Source organism: Annulohypoxylon maeteangense (assembly GCF_022496945.1).
Source record: "Annulohypoxylon maeteangense strain CBS 123835 unplaced genomic scaffold GGS22scaffold_1, whole genome shotgun sequence".
In the NCBI taxonomy this organism is placed as follows: domain Eukaryota; kingdom Fungi; phylum Ascomycota; class Sordariomycetes; order Xylariales; family Hypoxylaceae; genus Annulohypoxylon; species Annulohypoxylon maeteangense.
This window is the reverse complement of record NW_025953248.1, coordinates 2,500,281-2,519,913: the sequence shown is the minus strand read 5'-3', so window position 1 is coordinate 2,519,913 and position 19,633 is coordinate 2,500,281. Positions and strand designations below refer to the sequence as shown.

The following is a 19,633-nucleotide window of genomic DNA, read 5'->3' as shown; positions in this document are numbered from 1 at the left end:
TGGTGGAGTAATATACATGATCTTCAATGCCTCTTGCGGCATCGAGATATCGTCATGTAACAATCAGAGAAGTAGAGAGAGAAATATGTATATCGATGTCGATGGCTAGACGGGCAATGTTTATTATTGTTCATGGGAAATGGGAGAAATTCTTAAAAAGATTGGATAATATCGAATCTTTTTAGGTGGTCCCACGCAGCTTCCACGCCAATGAATTAGCGATGGTCAAGCGCTACCCTCAGTACCACCTAGGAGATCCATCCCACTTACCCTTTTGTTTAATCATCGGTGAATCATCGTCTCTGACGCCGACGGAATAGCAGTCCTACCTCTTACTTCATTTGTACTAGCCCAAGACAAAGCTACAGGAGCCTCCAATCACGTGTGGCCATTGGGACTTTAGCGACCAAGTTTCTTCAGCAATTAAATTATTTATCGATACTAGAACTTTGATAGAGGTCGGAATCGATCACTTTCTAGACTCGATATCGAGTTTAATTACTTCCAGAAACACTAACAACAAAAACAAAACCACAAACCCATTATCTTTATAATATCATTTCTCATTTCTCATATCAAAACAAAAGAAAAAGAATCTACCCTTAGTTTTCCCGCAACCGCGTTCTCCCCTCGTCTAAGCTGCCTAGGTCGGTTTAGAGTGCTACAAGATGTGGCGATATGCCATGCCAACTGTCTTGCATTGCATAAACGACCTCAACTTATCATAGTCCTTCCCGCATCGCGACATCGACTCGATTGCCAAGGCCCCAACTGTTCCTTTTCTTTCCTTCTTTTCCTTCTTTTTCTCTTCTAGTTCCCATTCTTTCTCCTCCGAAACCACCTACCGACCCTTGCAAGCTTGACGGAGAATCCCACTCGTTATGTATTCGTGTATATAGCTAAGTATGTTATATGCATGTTACTTACCACCCAGTAGGTATCACCGGCCGGCAATTTTAAAACACATACTTGTATATATGCAAGTATAGCCATCCCTATGAGTTTCGGCGAGTAGCTACTATAAAAGGCCGACCTGCATATTCGCTCATCCGTACCAATGGATAAGATCTGCATAGGCAACTTCTCCAAGTTCGACGATGTTTGCTAAACCCGATCCATGTGTCAAGGGACCTCTGTCTGCTTCCTATCACCATGCGGGCTGCCGAGACAAGTTCTAAGTGAACCCGAGGCCAACTTCGATCACGGGGGTTATAGTTCATTCGATTCTATCAACATGACCTCGAGCGTTAGTTTGTTGGTATCTAGTAGCAACTTAACCTTGCTTAATCCTTACGAGGCATCATTTTTAGACAATGCAGACGTAACTACGTCAAGCTTGTATCGAACTGATATCTGAATTTCCGACTCGATTAATCGGCGAACGCTTTAGAAACCTAGAGGCTTTAGCAAATATTTATCACATATTCCATCTAAGAATAACAGTCAAACAAAAACCTGATAGGCTACTAGTATTTCTAGACTTGCTATTTCGGTACTTTTCCCCTGGATAGTTAGTTGGCTTCCCATAGTCTAAGAGTATCATTGCTCGCATTTCCTTCATCAATGTCGTGACCCTTCTTCCTTCCCTATTTCCAAGCATTTAACCCCGCCCACGGATCACTTTGTGATTGTGACGACCGATGAGCCGAGTTTTGAGGTTGCCCATACGCATAGTCCTGCGGTTGCTGCGAGTAATGGATCGTCTGCTGCGGTCCTAAAGGCGGAGGTCCGGGTGGAGGTGGAGGTGGCACAAAGCCGGGAGGCATGTACTGTTGTGACGCTTGCGCTTGCGGGTTTCCGTAGGTACTATATTGATTCTGCGCGAAGGAAGTCTGGTTTGGTGGAGGTGAGGCAGGGCCTCTGCCACCTACACCAAGTCCAAAAGTACTCTGGTTCGGCGGCGGCGAGGCAGGACCAGGATTCCGGCCCCAACTACTAGGATTGTATGCTGCTTGACCATACTGTTGGTTGTTTTGTTGCGGATTGGGAGTGTATGATTGCTGCGGCGCCGATACGTAAGTAGTGTTTGGTGGTGGGTTAGAGAAACTAGGATAATTGGCCTGGTTCGGCGGCGGAGATGTTGGCATCTGATATTGACCAGCGAGAGTGGTTTGGGGATAACGGGGAGTGCTTGAAAAAGACAGCGGCGTCGGCACAGGCCGCGTCGAACCTGGTTTCGGGGGTGGTGATGCGCTAGGATCCATAGACATACGCTCCATAAGGCCACGAAGCCTTTCTCGCTCAACTTCAGCTTGCGAACTCTTGTTCGCAGCTATTTCTTGCTCGATCTGGTTAAGCAATTGGGCACCTTCAGACCTCCTATTGTTCACAAATGTCTCGACGTTCTTCTCGAGGCTGTCAACCGTCTCCTTCATCTCGGTGTACCAGTTCTTTGCGCCCTGTAAACCAGATTCAAGATCTAGAAATTCTTGATAGGCCCTCTTATACTTGTTGACCACCGAATTTCTTTGCCGTTGCAGTATTTCATACTTGCTTCGTTCTGAACGCACACGCTTGTCCTGAAGAAGATGGCTGAAAGTTGCTTGCAGCTCCTTCATAAGTGAGGCTTGCTTATGATTTGCCTGTAAAATCCGATCCTGGCGAGGACGGAACTTCTCTAGTTCGGATTGGAACAATTCTTTCTCGAAGTTTGGTATAGACTTCTTGTTTAGAATTAGAATTTGTGAGATATCGTCGTTGTGGACCTAGTTCGATTAGTCAACCAATGTTCAAATGCCCAGAGTTATCGCACTCACCTTTTCCTTGAGATCTTTTAATACTTGGGTTCGTTCTCTCTTGACCAATTCCAGTTTTTTAAGAATGCCCTCGACTCTAGCAATCTGTTCTGCGACGCTTGGGCTATCATCCTCAAAGTCAGCATCCAGTAAATTCGCCTCGCCACTTGCCGGACTTGTTGCGTTACTAGACTTTCCCCTGACTTTGTTAACGGCCATCTGGAATAATGAATCCACTTCGCCTGTTTGTGCAGCATTCCGCATCTCTTCAAAATCCACTTCATTTTGACGGAATTTGGCATACAGCTGGCCGTCGCTTTTTGCCGCCTCATCTAGAGCTTCCTTATAATTCCGGATATTTCCTCGCAGCGTAGTAGTAAGCCGCGAGCTAGGTTGTTGTGTCCACTCACTCTCATACTTCGACCTCATTTTCTCGCAAACGCTCTCTTCCATATCGAGTTGTTTCGAACACCTATCCAACACCGTCACTATCGCATCCTTGTCTATACGCAACGTATCGAATATCGAAATCGGATTTTCATGTCCTGCAACATCATCGCACCAAGTCTGGAATTCTGAATCCGGTCGGATATCCTGGTCAATACCCCCCCTTAATACGTTCAATGAGCCCGGAAGCTTGAGGTAATCCAAGCTCGTCGCCATTTCAACATCGGCCATATCGACTCTCTGTGCCTCAGCGCGCACCAGTTTTGCCTTTTCCTCATCGTACAAGCTAGCGGACTCAGTAACCGTAAATGGGACGATCTTCGAGAACAAATCCGGGCCGGTTATACGTTGAATGTCTTGACCAGCATAAAGCTCGTTCACCGGTATTGGCTTGGCAGCAGGCAGTTTTGGCACTGGGACTAGACTAGCCTCCGCGGGAACAGTCTGGTGGTAGATGTAATCGTTGTCTTTTATCAATTCCTTCAACTTCTCCTGGATTGTAGTCAAGTTCCTCTTTGTGATCTCTGCTAGCAAGGTTCCTGTATCGGCACTCAAGTTTGCGCTGGGCGGCATGGTGTTAGGGAAGCTAATAGCTATCTTATTAGCTTCCTTCGCATGAGTTTCGGCTGTCGTGAGTCTTGCGACGGCGACGCCGTATGAGTTAGCATCTTCATCAGCAAGCGCTTGATAATACTGAGCATTCGATGTCATTAAACTAGCTTTGATCTAGACAATGGTTAATAATGCACTCTACTCTTCCAAAGCTCGGGATGCCTACCTGGGTAAATAGGAGCCAGACTTTCTCAAAGATAGCCTTGGTGACGTTTTCCTGGACGCCTTCCAATGCTTGTTGGTATAGATACGCGGCCTGACTAGACAACTTCGCTAGTAGACCTACCTTCTTTTGGTCTGCGACTTGTTTCTCGAGAAAGATCTCTTGAGCTTGCGCAAGCATTATTTGGATCAAAGTCTTAACAGTCTCTCTGCTCAGGTCGGATGATGGGGCGTGCAAGAAATTCTCGTTGATGTAGGTGAACATGCCAGCAGAGGCTTGGAAGGAGTGATATGAGGTCTTGAGACCGGTCTCTTCGGATCGGGTTTGGTTGGCAGCATGGCAGGATAAAACAGCGGATATGTTGAAGATTATAGAAGCTTTCTCGAATGCAAGCGAGTATTGAGATGTGGACTTGTGGGTAAACGCATCGAACCTGTCATATCCAAGTTAGATTACCAGCTTCACATAACCTGTCCTTGCGACGATATGTTCTTACCAAGTGAATGGGATTTTGATGTGCTGCTCGTCTACCGGGAAACGAAGGTCCAGTAGCTCAAGCTGGCCGTAATATCTGTATAGCAAGTCCCTCCCTGCAGTGCTGTCTTTTCCAGCGCCTCTCATGTCTTGGCGCAAGCGGTTAAGCGTCGCGCATTCCTCCGCATATCTTTCAGGGTCATCACCGTAAGTATCTCTGATATATGTCTTCAGTGGGGTAATCCAGTCAATCTCGTTGGTAGCCTTTAGAGGCACCGAGAGCATAGGAGTCTGCGTCATGGTGGACAATGCAAACTGCGGTAGAGTATATCTACCCAGCAATTTTACCCTTTCTAAAAGTATCGAGCTGTGTTTCTCATATGGCTACGTACGATCGTCGAAGAGAGTCTAACGCTGCGGGCACGGGTGTAAAGAAGATGTGGGGTCAACGATGCTTGAAGCTTTGCTGATTACGATCGGTAATAGAAATTGTAGATTGAATAGAGTAGATTGGCCGCTAAAGTGTGTCGCAGGATTATCGGACTGTGTTAGTTCTTTAGAAACTGTTTCGTAGTGAAAGTCGATATACACGCCAACATGCTGTCGCTAAAGAACAATGTCGTAAACGGCCTAGTCGGACTTGGTGAGAGTAGCCCAATGATTCCGACGACGATAGTTGAGGGTTAAGAGTTGAGTAGATAGTCGATGTCAGTGTTGGGTTGGACAACTATGATGACGCATGAGTCAGGTAGCACGCGGCGCGTTTGTAGATGCAATGAGGCGCATAAAAGTGGCCATGCGAACATGCAAATAAAGGGCAAGCAATGTAAATTGAACGACAAAACGTTTGAAGTTGTCTGGAACTGGCGTCTAAAAGAATGATAGCCGCCGAGGAAGGTCTTAAGGCAGGTATCTTTCCACATACGGTACTCAAGTGGGGTCTAGTCTTTTAAGTGGATGCACCACTACTGGTAGCCGGGACGCTTTCCATAACCTACCTCCCGGCTATAGTGGGTCAGTTAGGTGTCGTCAGCAGCGGTCAACATTTTACTCTAAACTGTGGAAGTCTCTACGTACGAATATACTAGGTAGGCAGCTACGATACGATGAATAAATATGTAGGTAGGCACCTCTCATATAGTACCTAGTAGTTGCCTAGATTTACCTACTATAAAGTTAAGTGTTACCTGTCCATAGATAAAGCCAGGCAATCTCGTTCATAAATGCATTTAGTCGCTTACTTACAGAGTAATGTGTAACGTAACCCTTGATACGAGACGCATTAAGTTACTGTGCAGCCCATGCTGATGAGATCATAGGCTACAGCGATGCTGTATAACTTAACTGCCCCTAAACATTTAAACATCTTCCAGTCACCAATATTGAGTAAAAATTGATCGTATCTCTTTCGATCTCTTTCCCCTCTCCCGATACAGATCCGGATTGATCTCATAAGACAATCTCTCCGCTACATTAAACAATGGTCACCGCGATATAACACACTTATGCAGGTGACGAGAGCGTTAGGCAGGGCAAATAACCCCTCTGCCGTACGTCATTGGCTACAGCTAGTAATCCTCTTCAACTCCAACTTCGCTATGATTGGTTGTTATGGCGGTTAACTCTAAGACCTTGGTGAAGAAAACAAGGGTTATCAGCGCCTAGCGGGCCGCTGCTGCGACCTTAACTTAATAGGGCTGCTCTTCTCTCCTCACGGCTCATCCAACCGAGGCCAGTTCTGCAACCGCCTGTGAGATCCAACTCCATACATTATCCATAACTATATTATCATACTCCAGCTGTACACATCCTAGCACCTCACGTGCATGAAGAATGTAGTACGACCGTTAGGTGGATATGCAAATAATAAAGACATCGCAGGGCTTGACACAAACAAGATAAAATCATCCAGATCTCGATTCATCATGTACGTATCTTGAATTGAGGAGAGTGGCCTCGCATTATCTAATCATGAGTCCTGTACCTATTAGTAGTATACAGATTCAAATACATGCCTAGCAAATCTGCGAGTATGTCGTGGATATCAAGGCGCGCAAAGATGCTCTCACCGGTGAGTTGATTCCACTGAAGACGCCCAAGCATCATTAATCCATCATCAAACACCATCCATGCAATCCCAATCTCTCTATATCTATATTCCACGCGATCGTTTCTGTCACATCTCTTTCAATTGTGCGAGTATGGTACATGTTTTGGGAGTGGTTTACCACCCGGTCGTATGAGGACTGCGTCTAGGCAAGGCTGCGAGCTCAGCCAGAGTTGGAGCCCGAGTTTTTCTTAGATTCTTCGTTAGGCTTCTTCTGATCACCGGAATTTTGGTCTCCTGATTTTGGATGACCCGGGTTATTTGTTAGATTATGCCACATCGCCTTCAGGAACCCTTCATTTCTATGCGTGTCAGGGTCTTCACCCTTCGTTGCTTCTCTCCCAGGAGATCTATAATTTTAGCAGGTTAGATACATCCTCACATATGTGGATAGGAATAAAATTGTCTTACCCAGGCATCTTGATGTTCATAATCCGCTTGGCAGTCTTGTCGCCTAATTCCTCTGCTAGCATCTCTACGATCGTTCTCTGGTTGGCGGAGAGGTATTTTGGCATCGCAACTCGGAATTCCACCTTTAAGTCTCCTGAGTTGCTGCGGCGGGCACCTAGCTTCTTCATACCCAATCCAGCCAGCGTTAATTTGTCGCCAGTGCTTGTGCCTGTCGCAACCTTCACATTGACTTGGCCATCTAGTGTCGGGATCGCCACTTCACCACCTAATATCGCTGTAGTTAATGGTATGGATGCCGTGTATAGTATGTCAGATCCTGATCGCTTGAACTTCGGATCCGAAGCGACTCGTACACAAACGTAGAGATCTCCCCGGACCATCCTAGCACCGATGGGCGCCTCGCCACCCGTGACGGGTGCATCTCCCTCTCTATCTAATCGTAACCTCATACCATCCTCAACACCAGCCGGGATGTCCACAGTGATGGTCTTGCGCTCCCTGACAGCGCCGTTTCCAGAACAGTCACGACAGTCTGATCCTTTAGGGGACACTGTACCAGTTCCTTTGCAAGTGCCACAGGTAGAAGCCATCTGGAAACCACCCGTCATAAAATGTACCTGTGTGCCTGTCCCGCCGCAAGACCTGCACTCCGCCCGCTTGGTGCCTGGCTTTAAACCGCTTCCAGTGCAAGTTTTACACGTGACATACGGATGTATCGTAATTGATTGGGTTGTCCCTCTAGCCGCTTCCATAAACGAGATGCCTGTTTGTACCTCGATGTTCTCTCCAACGCAGACCTCTTCGTATTGGCTCCCCCTTCCACCAGCTTGCGGTCCTCCTGCAAAAGGGTTTCCTCCGGGGAAAGGGCTCCCTCGTTTACCAGTGAATGCAGAAAAGAGATCATCGAAGTTGAAGTTAGCACCGAAGCCTCCTTGTCCGCTAAAGCCGCTGAATGGATGTCCTCCACCGAAAGGATCACCCCCTGGTCCGGGTCCGGCATTGGGGTCAAAACCGGCCGCTCCGAATTGATCATATTGTTCCTTCTTTTTCGGATCGGAGAGAATCTCATACGCGGATTGGATTTCCCCAAATTTATCTTTTGCTGATGCATCCTTATTCGTATCCGGATGGTACTTCTTGGCTAATCCATAGTAAGCCTTCTTAATATCTGATGCCGAAGCTGACTTCCCCACGCCTAGAGTATTGTACGGGTCTTTGATAGCGAATGCACGAGGGGTGGCATGGAAGGACTGTATCAAAGATAATTAGTAGAGATATATAAGTCGAATTTAGGAGGGGTGACTAACTCGTCTGTATGATGCAGCTTGGCAAACTGGTCGCTTTACTGCATGGCTCGGTCTCTTCGATAACGAAGTGATGGTATTACTCTGTGTGCGCCTTCGTAAACTGTCTCGTAATCTTTGCCTCCGGTATATCTGAGCCGGAGAAAGTATGCGCGACGGTATCGCAGCTTTTGTGAATAGAGTGGAATTCATCTTTAAGTTCTCCTAATCGCACGTTAAAATCAAGCCTAGGTCTTGCAATTCCTCATGATATGTAGAGCTAACAAGCTATGGACAGAGCATATAGAACGACTTGAAAATAATATTTTCTAGGTAGGTGGGTAACAGTAAAAGTTGAAGCTGGTCGCAATGACGCTCGAACTTTTTTTTCTGCGCTAAAGACCTGGTGCCGAGCAAACGGGAAGATTCTCGATTCTCTTGAACCCCACTGGTTGAATTTTGACATGTGCGAAGCCACAACCAGCATAACACTAGCCACATTCTTATCTACGGTACTTAAGCACTTAGCTCTTTCAAATAACTTCTCCTAAATTTTAATGTACATACCTAGGTATGTTAAGTATATTACTCGGTTGCTCCTATATTCGTATCCTAAGATAATTCGCTTATGGGTTAATGACGAACATTGCCTCATTCTCTTTCTAGTAGGTTCCTACCTACTATGATTATAGTCGAGAACAATGTTTCGCCAAGTTCTCGTTCAGGAACGTTGGAAAAATAAGCTTAAGTCAATTGGTGCCAGCGTAAAAGGTGCCAAGGCATTTGTCATGTTCTCAAGACTCGGATCGCGTGGATTCATAAGGGGCATGGTGAGTTTCTCCAATTAGCTACCTCATTGTCTTAGATGCCGTACTTTTAAGACAGTCTTCACTAAACAGCTGATCTCTCTAAGGTGGAACTATAATGTATAACAGCATTTAACAACCTTATACAATCACCAAGAGTAATTATTCTTTTCTCATTGGCCTTATGCCGTACCTAAGTAAGTAATTTGGGTTTTCCATTTTTGTATGTATTACGGTCGTGATCGGAGTTTATTAAGCAGATGCGGTGCCGCACGAATGGCGCAGCCAATCCAAATCCATTAGTAAAAGGAAATTGGAGGCGCGTCCCGCATGAGGGGTTCGGCTTAACACTAATTTAGCAGAACCGCGAAACTCAAAAAAGTGGCAGTCCCGAACCAAAAAAAATCTACGAAACAGAAGCATTAAAGTAAATAAACAATAGTAAATGTAAGTATATAGTATTTAATATAATGCTAAATCTCATCATATAATACAATGTCAATATAAAACCGAAAACAGACCATATATACCTATGCCCTAGGAATTCTCATAATAGTGCCCCTATCGATTCGTTATAGTCGTCGGTCCTTGTTCCTCCGCAGTTAAGTCCCACCTAGCGCCGACCAGCGCTAAAACTCCCAGATAATGCAAAAATGCGAGGAACCCAAGTGAAGTGTGCAAAGGACTCGAAACAAAGTCTTGCGGCATGGTAATGTCTATAATAATGCAATAATGCCAAAATCCAGACGCGTTGCTATCCTTGCTTTCGGGGGTATCTTAAAATGAATCCAATTATGGTAATGGAGATGAATGTGGTAGATCTTTGTTTCTCCTTATTTTTACAACGCCCGGATTTCTGACCCTGTGAACAAAGTCGACGATGACATCGGTCTCTTGTACACCGAGCGCATTGAAGTGTTTTCGGACGACTTTTGTAAGTTCATCTTTGCTCTGGCGCCGGTATTCTTGTTTCCGTGCCATGGTGGGAGAGCGTAGGCCGATGCCTGGTCGCGAGAGCACCCAGTGATGGTATGGATTGGCGAAAGCGGTCGGGGTGTGGAGGAGGTATTTGCGACGGTAATCGTGTAAGACTTCTCGATCGAATGATGGCCACTGAAGCTATAAGAAATGGATTGTAAGCCGATTTGTAAATTGTAGCATATAGACTGGCTGACTGGTAGAGTCAGTCTTACCCCTTGAGCGTGAGCCGGCTGCGATGATGGCGTTGGTACAATCGACGAGTTTCCGTTGACGGCTGTTACGTCTCGCAATTGTGTACCGGTTGAACTAGCTACACGTCGAAGCTTTCCGTTCGATTGGTGATGGTTGGATCCGTGGCCATTTCGGTCCTTGACACCGGTGGTCTCCGACTTTGCATCGTCGTGGTTCACTTTCGACTTTGCCGGGGGCATTTCGATTTTTGGATCAAAGAACTGAAAGCAAGGAGGAGGATATGCTTGTACTCAAAAGGTTCATACCTGGGAATGCAGGTATATACGTGCGAAAAGGAGTAGAATAAAAATGAGAGAGCAAGTAGTAAAAACGAAATTGGTTTAATTCGTATCGACGCATCGGTGGTGTGAGAGAGGCAAGGAGAGGAGGAGACTGGAGAGCAGAGACCACTTCAGTAGACCGCCCACATAATTAGAATTGTCATATTTTTTTAGGGATCCCATGCTATTTTTCTTTCCCTCTAAGCTAGGCTCACGGGTCAGCCACCAATGACGACAGTGGATCCTAATCGAGCCACTTACCGAGCATCGGACCCTGCATTTGGGAAAGCTTTCCCGTAAAGTGGAGAAAACCAGGCACTAGGGACTCACAAGGTTCTGCAGGGTGGTCCATGCTTTATACTAAGAACGGCAATTCCATATGTTTAAAAGGTTTAAATGGGAAAGACAATTGGATGAGCAACTTCGATCAACAAAATCCGATGTACGAAATCACCAAAACAACTCAAACCACCAAAAGAGCATCCTGGAAACACTACTGGAAACACATTATCCTCCAGGATCTGCTCTGTTTTGCGCGAGCTTCCGATATTACTTATCTACACTTGCACATGTGCTTAGTTAAGGAATATTCATAATAACCCTATTAAGCTGTGAATCAGAGAGTATCAGCTCAGGTGAAGTGAGAGAAGTAGAGTGATTTCTCGAGATCTTAGGGATGCCGAATACTCACTACTCATAGCCTCTTCTAGAATGTACGAACTAGGATTCCGTACCAAAGCAATGTCGCGACCATTTACCCGAATTTACCATTGAGTTGTATCTCGGAGATAAGAAGCGCCATTGGGATGTTCCAAGACTAGACAAGAGATTTAGTGACTGTCACTTCGAAGTGAAATCGCAGGACTTGACAATTGGCCCTCTATCCAAGAGCGTTCATTCAATAAAACTTTTGAAGACATTCATGAACGAGAAGATAACGAGGTTGTCGCGTAGGAAACCCTAGACTACTCTAGCATATCTGCTACCTGCTTGGGTAGGTAGTCGGAGAATGTAGTATACATACAGGAACAGTCCCGAGCCCGATCCATGGATGTCTACTCTGCTCCAGGGTCAGCCGCTAATAAATCTCACAGATCTCACAAGCTGAATTCTGATCCTATTGGACTTCAATCAAACAAACAAACAAAGTTCAAGATCTACCTTCACAAATGCTTATTCATTCCGGCCCGGTTAACCTTAGGTTATAAATCAATAGCTATGGTGAGATCTTCATGTTGAGGAGGTGGCTATGTATTTTATAAGCACTCTCTCGAAGTACGATCTGAACCGAAATCTCATACATATATGTCTTGCAAATGACGCAGTGAGCGACTCTGAACCGACCTTATATCAAGCAATATCATGTCCAAAACGATGTATGATCGAATTGTCGTATCTGAAGGCAACCAAACAGGAGGTTTTCAACGTTGTGGTAAGAATTGGTCGTTGCCCCGATACCTGGGGGTAAACTACTAATCTTGGAATTCAACAAGGCGTCTACATCTTTTCGAGTTACTTCTTCTTTGCCGTCCTTAGAACGTCACTAGCTACTATCTGATTCAAAGCCATGAAACCGCTTACCTACCTGGAGAGTATGCTAATGGCCATGCGATTGTTTCCTTGTGGTTTGATACCCTCTACCAGGCGTCTGAAAAGCCAAAAACCACCAAACGTTGGGACAGTTTTGCTTCGGTTGCGCGTCGATACCTCTTCCGCCACAAGTTGGTATCATTAACTAGGCATGCGGTATATGCACTTGTGTATTGGCAGATATAAGTACTAGGGCAGTTTATATGGGTGGGTATCGGTTGCTCAACTCGAGATACAAAGGCAGTAACTGGCGGGTTATGAATCAAAACACCGAACCGGCAGCATATGGTATCAACCCGTGAAGGTAGAGTATCACCCGGGTGAACTCAAAAGCAGCAACTGTCATGACCGTCAAACGAGGCTGAATCCATCGAATCGTTTCCGATCTCTATTTTACAACCACGAATTCCATCGTTTTTGACATTGCTAAAACAGTAAACAAGCAGGTAGAGGACGTCATAGCTTTGGGATGACCATTAACTCATCTAAAGGATTATCTACTCTCGGGTTTACCTATTCACCAAGCCTTCGAGATGTGGTGCTTCGTCTTAAACTCACGACGAATCACACAAGTCTAACTGGCAGGCAGGCGTTCCCCAAATATAAGGTGTGTCAGATCTTAAAAGATGAACCGCCTCATAGACACCTACAGGAACTCTGGATAAAGGTGATCTGAAAGTAGCCGAGTGCAGTTTAGACAGGAGGGGATCCTATCCGGATAGTACCCAGAGAGGTATGAATTGCAAAACATCATTAGGTAGCATCTATGATAGTATCTTCTTCGGCTACTTTTCTATTACTGTCTACTTCTAGCAAGATTTACGGTCGCCTTTCAATGAGCTGGGTTCAGTTCAGTGCATCTTGAGTTTTCCTGTATGCTGGTGGATGTTCTGAAGCGGAATCAACATCATTTCTATCTATCTATTAGGTCGTCAACAGCAACATCTTTAGGGGACTCAAGCAAGATCAAGTTCACAATAGCAACAAGGCCAATACACTGCACGCTACTTCATACTCGGGTAACTAACGGGCGACATTGACCAAGATACCGTGGCCGCGGCAAGTTGTTTGGCGGAGGTGTTGCGTTAACTAACCCCGGAAGATATACGCATACAGATCAACACAAGTGGTCTCTCTATCGGCCGAAACGTAAGGAAGTAAGTATGTATGTAATTAACTAATTTGTTATCATTGTATAATCATTATCCGGTCTATTCTACACCATGCACATACCAATAGTCCCGGCGTTGCTTCCTTTCTGGCTTCTACAACTTCCCCAGTTCAACTACCAGTCTTGGCGCCCACTGTTAGTGCGGCGGTAGTGGATCAGTAAATGGCGCACCTAACTCCCATACAAAACTGACCCACAACCCATCATGGCCTTAACAACTGCCGAAAACCTGGCAAAACGCTGTCCTCTCGACAAGAGAATTCAACATCTGCATCGACGACAACGTCAAACGTACGAGGGGTAACGGGTGCATAAGCACCGGGAAGTCGTTACGAACGTACGGATGAACAGACAGTCTATCGCCAGCGCCACTGTCGCCAGAAGCGATTGTGTTAACCCAAAACACGGCGCGGTAGAGCCTCGCGCCGCGCTTTGAAGAATACAAACACCAACGTATGGAGCGCTCCGAATCACACCTACCAACAAACGCAAGGAGCTATCGAGGGACATGTTCAAACGGCCGGTGAATCGATGGCAACATCGAGAGGAGCTCGCGGTACAAAGAAGCGGCGGTGACACGTTTGGAGGTAAAGAGAGGGAAACCTATATGTTGGATATACCTTAAGAGCTGGGAACTACCCACAAACGGCGGTGAGGAGGATACAGCAGGAATCGCTACGGCGCGCGTCTACGGACATGAGTTGTTAGATGGGTTATGAGGATCTTGTATCTAAGTGTAAAATGTGAAGCCTAGCCTAGCACGCCCAATATGCCCCTAGGGAGGCTCTGGGATAGCTACATGAGTAGCGGTCCCCCGGCGTTAATATCAACTACTACTACTACTACTACTTTCTGGCTTCTAGGACGCCGTCAATCTCCTCGTGGCCTCCGTAGATATACATCACTATCTAGATGTTTGAGTCGGGTGATGTACTACTACACCTGGTTAGTATACGCTCGGTCACTAGAAGCAATCCAGGCATTGCGTATGCTTCTAGCCATGGTCATGTTCAGCCGCAAGACATGGTACACACATCGAGTCTAAGTAGTCCGAAGCTCGTTGTAGCGTACTTGACCGATAGGGGTCTCAAACAGAAACACGTGCTTCAAAAGGGCGGTCCGTATCATTGCAGAGAAGGTTATGTCCGCAATACCCACCGACTAGCATAGTAGCTAGATAATTCCAGAACAGCCATGCAGGTGTCATCCTAGCCTCCATAGACTTAGTCCCAACTACCTCCTGTAGCAGCAGGCTTGCGAAGACTAAGAGGAAGCTAAGCGATAGTGCAGTTGAAACACCTCGATTTCAATCCTCCATACTACCCCGATCTCGCCACCTGGGGGCCATATGCGAGTCTAGAGTCCGTGCCTGTTAGCGCGGTCGAAATATCGCCGATAGATCGCCTGTGAACCGCCTTGAACAACCTCACCAACGTTCCAGGTAGGGAGAAGTACCAGCTAACTCTTAGGGGTAAGGCTTGATTAGACACCCCTACTGCACCCCAATATTACAAAACCATTAATTCGGAATCATCCGTCACCTCGCGTCTTTTGTAGATATACAGCTAGCCCAATCGTCTACTGAGATATGTAACGCAGCTATCCGGCGTCAATATGTTCTAGATGCATCACATTTCGACGTCAACCTCGTCATTGCGATGAAGTAGCACCCAAAGCCAATTCAGGCACGGAAATAAACAAACGGTCTGAGGTTCTAGATAGGGGGAGGCACAACCAGTCCGGGAATCTACTCCGATAGGGCTATTCCTCAATACTACGTGGCGCGCAAGGGCAACGTTGTAACTACATGTAGGCAAGTTAAGTTTGGACGACGTTCCCTTGATACAGGAACCCGTCGTCATTTGATTCGGGTATCATATAATAAACCACTTACGCGTAACTTTTACCTAAGGTAGGTAGGACCTAATAGCTAGTACCCAAGGAATAGAAATAGATAGAACGCTAGGTACTTTCATAACTAGAAACGTTGCTCGTGAAGTCATGTTAGACATAATACACGTAGTAAACCGTGACCAAAGCAAGCCGTCGTAGAAAATGCAATCGCTAACCCACCACCGCTGACCCAAACCCACGATACACACCTACACCTTCACACCCCCATCCACCACAACCCTACCAGCCTACTAAGCCCAACCCATCTTCGCCAGAGTATCCTGTATCAACTGCGCAACCAGCGCCGGATCATCTCTCTGGATAAAATGACCACACCCAACCGCCGTAATCGGTCCCCTCGCCCTCAGCTGATCCGTCAAGTGCACAAGACCCTCATTATACCGGTTCCAAGCCGGGTTCACAAACCTGTTCGTCATATTCTTCGGCACGTGCAGCTTCCCGTGCAACCCCTCATCCGCAAAGGTATTCCAATCATGACCCACAACCGTAATCAACGGGCCCCTCACCTCCTCCCCCGGCTCCCCGGCTCCCACTAGCTTCGGCTTCCAGGACTCGGGCAGCAAGTCCGCGATGGAGCTGCGGTCGAGGTGTTCTGGATTCGCCACGGAGGGGTGGAAGAGCGAGCGATACCCCTCGCGGACACGCCGGAGTTCATCGACGGTTGTGCCGAAGGGGAGGACTCTCGGGTCGAAGGAGGGGGAGTCCGGGTCTGGGAAGAGGGAGACCTGATCGCTGTTCGCGATGTTGCTGTCGAGGAAGAGCAGAGCCTCGACGATGCCGGGATACTTGCTTGTGTACAGCCGTGCGATCACGCAGCCGATACTATTCCCCACGAGGATCAGGTTCGGCTCTGACTTCGGCTCCCTCCAGCCCGGACGCCGTCTTTGTTCCCAGATGACTCTTGTACGCCAGACCTCGAGTATGAGCTCGTGTAGGTCGCTGACGACTTCGGTGATGGTGTGCGTGCCATCGTTTGAAGCGTCCGATGGGTCCCGTGCTGAGGCACCTTGTCCGTAGCGGTCGTAGGTCAGTATCGCGGGGTGATTGTGAACGTTCCTCTTGGCCCATCGATTCTGGAGGCTGCGGATGGTGGGCCGCCAGTCGTCTTGCAACAAGATCAGGCCGTTGAGGAAGACGATTAGGTGGGTGCTGGATAGCCAACCCTTGCCTGGCCGAAATTGGTAGGACAGCGGGGCATCGGGTTTGTGGGGAAGACGGATGGTTGTGTCGGGCATTATTACTGTGGTATCCATGAATGTACTTTGTTGTATTGTGTGTGATGTTCTACTACTATGCACTAGGTTAGGAATATTAACGGATGTTCTAGATCATGGTTAGTTTATTTTTAGAGGTGGGTTCTAGGTACCTAGATATGCTGTAGGCAATATAGATGAGGCGGTTGATGTCGCACGTTGTTAAAGTGGTATAGTGGTATATGTAGGGAGCTGGAGGCATTTCGGATGATAAATGGGTTATGGACTTATTTTGATTGTGGTTTGTTTATTTTACAGCTGATTCCTTCCCTTTCTGACACTGGCAGCCTGGAAACTGCAACTGCCGTAGGTTTGCTTTCTGGTTTTACAACATAAGGTAGTTGCAGCTACCTGTTAGGTATTCGTATAGTGAAATTAGGTAATCCATGAAAATTTCTAAGGTTAGGTCCTCTTGGTTGTACCTACCTAGTTACAAGGTGATTCCCATCTATAACTCCCACGTGGTCTCGGTTTGCTTTCGTACGAAGTAGAACAATTACATCGTATGTATCTCATGTATCTTATGTATCCCACGTGTCGGAGTTTAGTAATTAGAGTACTATTAGATCCGACGCCGTCAATCACCTACATAATATGAATCGACATGCCAAGATGTTTTAAGCACACAGCACACAGCAACTGCCCATAATTTCTGATTGGTAGTAAATAGCGTCACTATTTACCTTCAACTAAGACTTGCGGCAAGACTTGATGACCCACTGTAAGATCTCTCTTGTCTTAGCTTGCTTATAGCTTATACCTTCCTAGTCAGCTAGTATCCATATGGATATACCTACCTACTAGGTTGTTCATGAACTAGTACATACGGCTGGAGTTGTTGCGACCACGGTCTCTTAGACCTTCCCTTTCGTTTGGCGAACATTCATGGGTTCTTATCTCATGAACGTACTTACCCTTGATGCGAGATCTATCGGCCCACTCCGAAGCAGCACACGATAGCATATGACTATGCCGTTGGAAGCAACTCAATAATAAGCTGCACATAATAGGTTGTGATAGTAATGAGAGTGAGTATAGTGCATGTTACGTTAAATTCTTGCTGAGTGGTCTCGAAAATCTGCGCCACATCTGATTTAGAGAATGCAAGGGGAGCTAGAGCAGCGTTTCATGACTGCTACCGTGGTATCGACGAGAGAGGGAGGGGGAACTGTTGATTGTACGCTGTATTTACACACTACAGCGTATATGTTAGGTGTCTGGGTGTATAGGTGGGATGTTGGTATGTATGGACATGGAGCCTTGACCGTATTTACATGTGAACTTATCAAGGTGAAGACGATAGGGTGAGACTGCACGACCCCTGAACAGTAGACCCAGACAATCTGTTAACGTGGGAGCCATCAGTGGGGAACCATGTTAGCCGGATGGCTCCGTTAAAGGATGGTCGTACTGGGTACTGTGCAGTCTGTGCCAGGTGCTTGAGTTGCAAGTCTGCAGAACAAACCTGCCTAGGCCAATGGATCGTCATTATGGTGGGATGGGTAATACCTAGAAGCCTGGTATTTACACTGTCCTGTCTCAAAACCAAGATGGAGGTTGAGATTCCGTCCACTCGGTCCACGGGAATGCGGGAACATTCGTCTCCAGGGCTTCCACCTAAAGTACCTAGAGATAATAAATAATATCCTAAGAACCGAGCCGAGCTTTGGAAGACCGACAAGGTTTCATCTGCTTTCGAATTCTGCCCTATCGTAATGAGAGCCTACGCAATTCCTACGCAACTCTCTCATTGAAGGATCAACTCACGTCGTACATCGAGCCTCATGGATGCATGAGAGCGATGTTGCGAGATTACATAGGTGCCTGTGCAAAAAGCACACCAATGGATCTCGCCAATGATTTCGTCAATGATTTCCCAAAGGACCGAAATGATGGGGTTGTCCGTACTATGCGTATTTGCGGTACACTACATTGCGAAAGTGAAAGCTTTGGTGGGGATTCTGGAGACCCGTCGATGTTTGCCGGTCTCGATTTGCTTGCTAATTATCGTAGTGAAGCGTTGCTCGGGCTGCTCGGATTGGTAAAACGGTACTTAGTACAGAATACAGAATGATTAGACTGTAAGTGAGATGGGGCTGCCAGAGCTCTTGGGTATTTTTTGATTCCCTGCCTGCATACTCCGTACAGGTGGCGATGATGATGATGATAATGATGACGGCTGAAACAAAGCTTCAGCCGCCTTTTCGGTAGGCAATTGGTCTCCATATATGTATGAAGTGAGGCTCTATTACAGCTGAGCGATCATGACCTGGTTGGCGAGTGAATTTTTATAAAATCTGCCTTGAAAAGAAAGGCCTCGGTTTGTCCCAGTCTTGGCATCTTGTTTTAATCTTCAGGGCGCTGGAGCCATGCAGGATACCCTGAAAGTCCACTGTACAGCTATCCAGGAGTCCTGGACCGTCAGCCCTGATGCCAAGAGCTGTCGTGTAGACTAAGGTATCACGTATGTGGTATGGCGCATACATTAGCTGCATGTCCGGGGTGAATATCCCACCGACTAGTTGGATTAGGTACATGGCTTTGGTTGGATAGAGCCTGAACTGCCCAGGTGGTTAGGTTAGATATCTAAGGTTACTGTACTAACTGGAAATGAGAACTGGAAAGTTTTTTCTTCTCTTTTTTAACGTGTCCTCAGGTAGGTATGTATTGTACCAACCTACTGAGTACTGTCACTTAGTACTGACAATGGCAATCTCCTCGTCGGGTTGCCAATCCCGAATATGCGGTCTCACAACAGCGAGCCATTGTTTGCGGCTTTCTCTCATACGTATTACAACAACTCGCATGACGTAGACAGAATCCCGCGTGCTATTCATGGTACATACATGCATATTAGGAGTATATTAGTTATACATAGTATATTTATATTATTCTAGTAATTAAAAGCCCGGGTCTTTATCAATCCCTATGCATGTCTCATCTCTCTACAGTGCATGTATGTAGGGAGTCTTTGGATCCATGAGTTTGAGGTAACGAGACGATGGTAACAAATCAGTCAGCAACGAAGCCTCCCTGAAGAAAACGATGACCTTTGATTCGTCCCAATACTATAGGATTCGGTGGAGATGCATTTGCCGATGGTGGGTTGACTCAGATCCATCGCGAACCCTTACTGCCCTACCTTACAGTACAGTTACCATAGCCAAGGTAGCA

At 46.5% G+C, this 19,633-nt stretch overlaps 5 protein-coding genes across 5 annotated transcripts; all 5 read right to left on the bottom strand.

Moving 5' to 3' along the window:
• Positions 1-888: 888 nt before the first annotated feature.
• GGS22DRAFT_150269 (vacuolar protein-sorting protein BRO1) lies at positions 889-5,295 on the bottom strand. Its single transcript, XM_047959285.1, has 4 exons — positions 4,454-5,295; positions 3,961-4,390; positions 2,757-3,908; positions 889-2,705 (listed from the first exon to the last, which is right to left on the bottom strand). The coding sequence occupies exons 1-4, from the start codon at positions 4,729-4,731 to the stop codon at positions 1,587-1,589; spliced, it is 2,979 nt and encodes a 992-aa protein (XP_047824055.1). The 5' UTR covers positions 4,732-5,295; the 3' UTR covers positions 889-1,586.
• Positions 5,296-6,188: 893 nt separating this feature from the next.
• GGS22DRAFT_10104 (uncharacterized protein) lies at positions 6,189-8,633 on the bottom strand. The gene is made up of 3 exons (XM_047957681.1): positions 8,257-8,633; positions 6,950-8,199; positions 6,189-6,888 (listed from the first exon to the last, which is right to left on the bottom strand). Exons 1-3 carry the CDS (start codon positions 8,443-8,445, stop codon positions 6,702-6,704), a joined length of 1,626 nt encoding a protein of 541 aa, XP_047824054.1. The 5' UTR covers positions 8,446-8,633; the 3' UTR covers positions 6,189-6,701.
• Positions 8,634-9,535: 902 nt separating this feature from the next.
• On the bottom strand, positions 9,536-10,666 carry GGS22DRAFT_150261 (uncharacterized protein). The gene is made up of 2 exons (XM_047959284.1): positions 10,232-10,666; positions 9,536-10,157 (listed from the first exon to the last, which is right to left on the bottom strand). Exons 1-2 carry the CDS (start codon positions 10,448-10,450, stop codon positions 9,831-9,833), a joined length of 546 nt encoding a protein of 181 aa, XP_047824053.1. The 5' UTR covers positions 10,451-10,666; the 3' UTR covers positions 9,536-9,830.
• A 2,733-nt stretch (positions 10,667-13,399) lies between these two features.
• Positions 13,400-14,149, bottom strand: GGS22DRAFT_150258 (uncharacterized protein). The gene has a single exon (XM_047959283.1). The coding sequence runs from the start codon at positions 13,800-13,802 to the stop codon at positions 13,578-13,580; it is 225 nt and encodes a 74-aa protein (XP_047824052.1). The 5' UTR covers positions 13,803-14,149; the 3' UTR covers positions 13,400-13,577.
• A 1,002-nt stretch (positions 14,150-15,151) lies between these two features.
• Positions 15,152-16,818, bottom strand: GGS22DRAFT_150256 (alpha/beta-hydrolase). The gene is made up of 2 exons (XM_047959282.1): positions 16,577-16,818; positions 15,152-16,507 (listed from the first exon to the last, which is right to left on the bottom strand). The coding sequence occupies exon 2, from the start codon at positions 16,457-16,459 to the stop codon at positions 15,437-15,439; it is 1,023 nt and encodes a 340-aa protein (XP_047824051.1). The 5' UTR covers positions 16,460-16,507; positions 16,577-16,818; the 3' UTR covers positions 15,152-15,436.
• Between the last annotated feature and the right edge of the window lie 2,815 nt (positions 16,819-19,633).

Coding starts and splice junctions, on each gene's coding strand:
- GGS22DRAFT_150269 (XM_047959285.1), bottom strand. CDS start 4,731: ATGACGCAGACTCCTATGCTCTCGGTGCCTCTAAAGGCTACCAACGAG. Junction 4,391..4,453: donor ATCAAAATCCCATTCACTTG/GTAAGAACATAT, acceptor TGGATATGACAG/GTTCGATGCGTTTACCCACA. Junction 3,909..3,960: donor TCTGGCTCCTATTTACCCAG/GTAGGCATCCCG, acceptor ACCATTGTCTAG/ATCAAAGCTAGTTTAATGAC.
- GGS22DRAFT_150261 (XM_047959284.1), bottom strand. CDS start 10,450: ATGCCCCCGGCAAAGTCGAAAGTGAACCACGACGATGCAAAGTCGGAG. Junction 10,158..10,231: donor AGCCGGCTCACGCTCAAGGG/GTAAGACTGACT, acceptor CATTTCTTATAG/CTTCAGTGGCCATCATTCGA.
- GGS22DRAFT_10104 (XM_047957681.1), bottom strand. CDS start 8,445: ATGAATTCCACTCTATTCACAAAAGCTGCGATACCGTCGCGCATACTT. Junction 8,200..8,256: donor AAGCTGCATCATACAGACGA/GTTAGTCACCCC, acceptor TCTTTGATACAG/TCCTTCCATGCCACCCCTCG. Junction 6,889..6,949: donor ATGAACATCAAGATGCCTGG/GTAAGACAATTT, acceptor CTAAAATTATAG/ATCTCCTGGGAGAGAAGCAA.
- GGS22DRAFT_150256 (XM_047959282.1), bottom strand. CDS start 16,459: ATGGATACCACAGTAATAATGCCCGACACAACCATCCGTCTTCCCCAC.
- GGS22DRAFT_150258 (XM_047959283.1), bottom strand. CDS start 13,802: ATGTCCCTCGATAGCTCCTTGCGTTTGTTGGTAGGTGTGATTCGGAGC.